Source organism: Lontra canadensis, unplaced genomic scaffold (genome assembly GCF_010015895.1).
Source record: "Lontra canadensis isolate GAN:19392208 unplaced genomic scaffold, GSC_riverotter_1.0 scaffold9, whole genome shotgun sequence".
In the NCBI taxonomy this organism is placed as follows: Eukaryota; Metazoa; Chordata; class Mammalia; order Carnivora; family Mustelidae; genus Lontra; species Lontra canadensis.
This window is the reverse complement of record NW_022631003.1, coordinates 38,324,467-38,331,232: the sequence shown is the minus strand read 5'-3', so window position 1 is coordinate 38,331,232 and position 6,766 is coordinate 38,324,467. Positions and strand designations below refer to the sequence as shown.

The 6,766-nt window shown below is 38.4% G+C and overlaps 1 protein-coding gene across 2 annotated transcripts; it reads right to left on the bottom strand.

Annotated features, from left to right (window-relative positions):
• Positions 1-1,274: 1,274 nt before the first annotated feature.
• On the bottom strand, positions 1,275-6,531 carry LOC116866347 (dol-P-Glc:Glc(2)Man(9)GlcNAc(2)-PP-Dol alpha-1,2-glucosyltransferase). Of its 2 annotated transcripts, none has more exons than XM_032855341.1 (3): positions 6,169-6,531; positions 4,733-4,930; positions 1,275-2,955 (listed from the first exon to the last, which is right to left on the bottom strand). In XM_032855341.1, the coding sequence occupies exons 1-3, from the start codon at positions 6,349-6,351 to the stop codon at positions 1,900-1,902; spliced, it is 1,437 nt and encodes a 478-aa protein (XP_032711232.1). In that variant the 5' UTR covers positions 6,352-6,531; the 3' UTR covers positions 1,275-1,899. The 2 variants fall into 2 exon arrangements, with proteins under 2 accessions (XP_032711232.1, XP_032711234.1); XM_032855343.1 differs by lacking the exon at positions 6,169-6,531 and adding an exon at positions 5,205-5,399.
• Positions 6,532-6,766: the final 235 nt, after the last annotated feature.

Sequence of the window (6,766 nt, the reverse complement as noted above, 5' to 3'; positions counted from 1 at the left end):
CATCTACCCACTGTTTAAATCCCAAAGCACAATCCAACATTGAAGACAAAGTAATTTTTTCACAGTTATTTTTAAGTTTACAAATGTAAAGTGAGATAAAAAATAAATTGTATTCACAGTTCTATGTCTTCATGCCAAAATTAACATGTCCAAATAATACTTTTCTGTAATGGAATGACAACCCGATGAATTAACAAGAAATAGTAGACACAGAATCCAAAGACTCACACAAAAAATCCTAAGAGGTAGCTCCCTAACCTACAAAATAAGATTAGATCAAATGATTTCTAAAGTTCCTTTCAATTCTAACTATTTTGGATAATGGAATCAAATACCAATTACCTTTTCTTTTGTAATTATGTTATCTCAGAATTACCTTTCAGTAAAGACATAATTTAAAGTATCTCAGCAAAGAAATTATTTCCTACTAATTTTATGAGGTTTATCCTAAAATATACTTTGGTAACTTCAGTGGGTGAAAAGTATCCCACAAAAAAGATGTTTACTTGGAACCTGTAAATGTGCCCTTGTTTGGTAAAAGGGTCTTTGTAGATTTAATTAAAGATCTCAACATGAGACCATTGGTTAGGTAAACCCCAACCAATGACATTATCTTTATAAGAGAAAGACCATGCGAAGACAGAGGCAGAGATTGGAGTGCTGCATCTGTAAACCAAGGAACAGCAAGAACTGCATGCTAGATTCTCCCTCAGAGCCTCCAGAAGTAACCAGCCCTGCCAACACCTTAATTTTAGACTTCCAGCCTCGAGAGCTATGACAGACATTTTTTTTTAAGCTACCAAGCTTGTTGTTATTTGTTACGGCAGCCATAAGAAACTATACAGTAATGTATTTTAGAAAGAAAATCCCTTTTAAAAGGTATTATCATCGACACATTTTACCTTTGTCCATCACACATTTCATACTAAGAATTAGCGAAATGGAGGCATGGCTGGCTCAGTCAATAGTGTGCCACTCTTGATCTTGGGGTCATGAGTTCGAACCCCACACTGGGTGTAGAGATTACTTGAATAAATACTTAAAAAAATAATTAGTGGGGTGCTTGGGAGGCTCAGTGGGGTAACACCCAATTCTTGATTTCAGTTCAGGTCTCAGGGTTGTGAGACTGAGCCCCGCATCGAGCTCTGCACTGGGCATGGAGTCTGCTTAAGATTCTCTCTCTCCTTTTCTTTCTGCCCTCCCTTCCCTGCATCCCTCCTCCAGCCCCTCACATGTGCATGCACTCTCTCTCTCTCTCTCTCAAAAAAAAAAAAATAATAAATAAATAAAACAAAAGTAAAGAATTAGTGAAAGGGCTTGATCATTTCTAGACTTTTAACAAAAATCAACAACTTAATTACAAGGTAAACCTAGATGAGCTTCTAATTTATAACATTATCTTTGTGAGTCTACTTTGCCTTATGATTAAAATTATATTTACTGAAATGTTAAGTAACCTTTCAATCAAGAATATTACCTGATCATTTGTAAATTTTTTCAAATACTTTGTCTGCTATTGCTTTCTGAAGAGAATTAATAAATAAGTTTCAGTACTATAAAGCTCAGTTTTCTTAAACTAATACTTATAAAATTTTTTCAAACTTTTTGAGTGGCCAGCAGTACCAAAGGGATATCATGAAGTAACTGTAAACAATTTTGTTTTGCATTATTTAGGCTTATGGAGCAAGTCTTAAACTCTTCTCAGTTCTTTACCACTTCCTTGGATTTATTATATATGTTTAAAACATATATATCTGATGTTTAAAACACAAAAAATTTGATGTGATCTGTGGACCACTATTGTCCGCAAAAGAAAGTCCATTATTTTTACCTGTTCAGTTGTTCATTGTGGAGATAGTCTAAATAAGTCTATTTTTAGAATTCAATATATCTCCAATATTACCACATAAACCTCTGAACATCTTGACTATTTGGCCACTGGAAAGTCTTGTTCAGGAAGACATAAAAAGTTAGGAAATTAACAACTGCATAGCAACCCAGTTCACAAACAAGCCTAGATATAGGTGGCAGAGGTATGTTAAGCCTATAAATAATATAAGGTAAAATGAAGTAACGAAATTCTAGCAGTTTCTGAGGTACTGTAACAGTAAACAAGCATATGAAAAACATTAAATTCCAGAAAATTGACTTTGATTTCAATGAGTCAGCTATACTCCAACCAGCAAATATATATATTGGAACTAACAAGTATTTCACAATCTCGTATCTTTGAAAAACTCTTTTCCATACATAGAATGTATAATGTCTATTATCTGCAAGCAAGTATTTATGAGCATAAGTGAATTTCCAAACTAAAAATAGAGAGACTAAAGTAATCACAAAAAACTGAATTCTACGTTTCCAAACTAAGCTAAGAAAAGCCCTAATTTTGCTAGGAGACAAAAGGTGAGGAAACGAAAAAAAGAGAGTAAAAGAGAAAAAGTAAAAGAGTTGAGGAAAATGTAGACAGGCTTCATGACTACTTCGATCACCTATAACGATCCCACCATTAACAACTACAAAAACACAAAACAGAAACATTAGAAGGATGTAGGGCCAAGTCAAAAGGAAAAGCATACTCAAGTTTTTGAAGGACATGGAATAAGCCAAAAGAAACTGAAAAATTTTCCTGAATTCTGAAAATGGTCCTTTAATAGGGGGAAGCCTCTCTTCCTTTTTCTTTTGTAGCTCAGTTTTCCAAGCTTCAGTTAATTTTTGTGCAATGACGTTTCCCGCGCAGAAGACAGCCCAGATGATATTAGTTTGACGAAACATGAAGCCACAAAATCCAAGCAAAGCTGAAGTTTTATGATTTCCATAAAGACACATCAAATAGGCAAAAAGAGTAAAAAACATGGATCCTGCTTCTGTATAATAAAGAAAGTTAAAAAAATAGAGTGTGGGAAATACTGCTAATGTTAATGTTGACAAGATTCTCTGGACACTTGAGGCAGCCTAAGGGGAAGAGAAAACACATGTAAAATTATTTTCACAATAAATATGCCATTTCTGCTGAGCTAACACAGAGATTAATTTAAAAAAAAAAAACTATCTGAATCTTAAGTAAAATTATTCACTATTAATCTTATTCCTAGTTTTGCAAAAACACAATATACATTTGTAAGGACGCTTTCTGGTAACTTTTAGTTATAGCAATAGGTTTGGAAGCCATGAAGACAATACATGTGTATGGCAAAACTTCTATGTCCTGAAATACTTTGAGTCATTCAGCAAATAGTTAAGGAGTTACTGTATGGAAGACACTGAACTAAATAAATACTGTAAGGAACATGCTGATGAATGGGACATGGGGCAATGATTTCCATTTCCCTGAACTTTAATTCATAGTGCCTCCAGTGAGCATTCGTTTAGCCATCATCATCAATTTCTTTTAAAGATACCCCCTTCTAAACTCTACAGTTGAGAGAATGTAAATACGCATACAGCAATTATACTACTATACCCAACGATCTTATTGTTTCATGATGAACTTTCAGGGTTTTTCCTGAAAATAGTGGGCCCAGTCGAAAGCTAAATACTTTTAAATTTTTTAATTAAAAATAAATTTTGGTGTTTTTCACAGACTATTTCCCATTTTAAAAGCATTCTTATCTCCTGAAATTTTATTCTCCACTTAATTTAAATCACCAATCAGACCATGCCATTTTCTTGGTTAAAAATAAAGGCTGTTCATCACTTACTAGATAACGTTCAAATCCTTTCTATGACATATAAAGACATTCATGACTTCACCCCTATTTACTTGTCCAGCCTCATGTCCTTACACTTTATAATCTAGTTATTCCAAAAAAGCAATCCTCTCTGCATCTTGTTGCTCAACTCCTCTCTACCTTTGCTTGTGCTTTTTCTACTGTCAGGTTTCATTCCCCATCCTACAGTCCTGTCTGTCCATCAAGATTCAGCTCAGGTACCATCTTTTCTGTGAAGTCTTACCCAATGCCACCCATACATCTTCCTGCCAGTCAGCCCTTCAAAAAGTCAGCCCTCTGCTCCTCTACTCCTCTACTCCTTCTGTGTCCTCAGAGCATCTTTTACCTATCTCCCTCTCACAATTTACACTATTGATATCATTTAAGTTAAAAATAATTATTATTTATTGAGTCCTTACTATTCTATTAGGCATTGTTCTAAACACCTTTCACTTATTAAGCTCCTGTAGACCTTACAATCCTGTGATGCAGATTCTGTATTATTCCCATTTAACAGATGAAGACATGGCATCACTAGGGGTAACCTGCTGAAAGTAACACAACTTGTAAATAGACAGAATTCAAAGTCAGGCAATCCACCTCAAAATTTCTGAGGTAACTGTAGGTATTCCACTGTTTTCCCTAGTGAAGATAGAAGTTTGGTAAAAACAACAACAACAACAAAACCTTGTTTATTTCTGTGGTCTTAGTCCCTAGCACACATAACAAGCACAATAAACATTTACTGAACTCATCTGATTCACAAATATTTATTTCAAGTATAAAATATTGAATGAATATTATTGAATAAATAAGTTATTCAATATTTCAATATTTGAAGTTATTCAAATATTTAAATACAAACTTCTTCCAAAACAGGGGTAGGGGGATTGCTTTTTAGCTTAACAAAATATTAACACAATGAGCAGACGATACTTTTCACCAAATCTCATAAAACCAACTTATCAAAATGGTGGACCTGACTACATATAAACTTGTAATAAATTATTTTGGAAACATACCTTGTGTCTGGGTTGTACCTTGCGGAAAAGCAAATATAGCAAATAGAAGTTGCCTACGCTGAAGAGAAGATTAACAAATCTGAGCATTCCAATGGAGCAGACAACATGTTCTGACCATCCAAAGATCCAGCTGGCAGGTTTGACCACTCCAACTGACAGCAGATATAAGCCAGGTAATGTAGTAATCATGGGATCCCACTTAAAAAAGGAAAGGCCAACAATGAAGCAAGAGCAAGATGAAACACTGACAGGACCAACACAAGGAGGTCAAGCTCAAAACCATCTCTACCAACAATCAGACATTGTGAGAAGTTATTCTGTGACACCGTGGTTAAATAAGACCTCAGCAGGTCAAACGTCTCCTCTAAAGAAAAGCTGTGCTTACATTTTGCCTCTGTACCTGTTTTGTGCGGAGGTATCTGTAATCAGAGGCAGCAATAACTTAAAATCAGTTCCCATTTCCAAGACCTACCCTGCAGACACCCTGAAGAGTATTCTGGTGACTTCCAAGTGTTCCAGTTTTGAAGTGTGGAAACATTGGCTGGAACTCTTAAGGTTTTGGAGAAAAAGAGGCATCTAAAGAGATCAAACCACACGCTCTATAATGATAGCTAACATGTACTGAGCCAAGAATTGCGCTAAATCCTCCGTATTTGATCCTGCAAAACGTCCTATGGTAGATCCTGCTATAACTGTCTTTCTCAGCTGAGTAACCTGAAACTTAAAAAATGTCCAAGGTCAGGTAACTAGTAAATTACAGCACAGATTTAAAATCAGGTCTTGAACCACAGACTTTATATTTTTAGCCATTATTCTATATTGCTTTCCCAGAAAAGGAAGGATAATACATCTACTTTATCTCTCTTTATATTTACGGAGCCAATCATATATTCAAACATGATGCCGCTTCGCTGGGTGCCACTTTACCCAGTTAACAGAAGGTCCTATAAACACCAAGGATGTAATTAACGGAACTTGGCACTTCTTGGTGGCTGAAGATCCCGCCCACCCCACCCCCCCCACGGTATCCCATACTACCCACTCCCTACGGTACCACACAGTGAAGCTCTTGACAAGTGAACTAAAGTGAAGTTTTCTGTCATTTCCAAGGGGCAGCCCATTGCCTCTGATCTAGAGATTGGGAGAGCTACTAAGAGGAAAACGCATCTCGCGTCTGGGTTGTACCCTGCGGTAAAGCAAATACATCAGTTCATCCCCCAAAACACCACTTCCTAGGACACAGATCTTCTTCTGCTGATTTATTAAACAAATACTTCACAGACCTCAGGGACAGGAACAAGAGATTACCCAGTTCCTTTCATATTGCGAAGCTGGAAGGGTAGATGGAGGTACCAAAGGGATAAGGGTGGAAGAAAGTTGGGGGGGGTCGGCCCTCTCCGGCCTCTCCTAGGGTGGGGACAGGTTGGGGACCCCACCTGCGAGAGGGAGAAATGGCCCTCACAGTAGCGCTGCGCCTGCGGTAGGTGGAAGATCTCGTCCATGTAGGGCTCTCGCAGCGCCCGGCTGAAGGCGGAGAAAAGGAGACAGGACACTAAAAAGGTGCAGCTCAGGGCAGCCGAAAAGTAGTAACCCTCGAGCTGCGCCATTCCTGCCCCCATAGCCACTGCCCAAGAACCGAGTCCTGGAAAATCTGTTCCGGGTTCTCGAGCCTGGAAACTCGAGCTTGAAACTCGGGCTCGAAATGGGCGCGCAAGGCGGGACTGGCCGGACAGGACTGAGCACAGCCGGAAAGCAAAGGATGCTGGGAGAGTGCGGACCCTGAGCTTCCGGAGAGATCCGGTCACTGTTTCCGGAGTGACGAGTTTAGGTAACGGACCGGGCCGTTGGCCTGTCAATCACGCTGCGCAGGACTCACTGGAGTGGTCAGAGCCACCAGAAGGGGCGGATCTCGGAGTCCCCCGGCGCAGCAGATTCGTGGCTAGACGCTTTGAAATGAAAGGCTGCGGCGGTTTAGCCCCTAAATTGCATTTGGCTTTTTTCTTGCTCATTCCCATCCCTTACCAGGAGATGGCG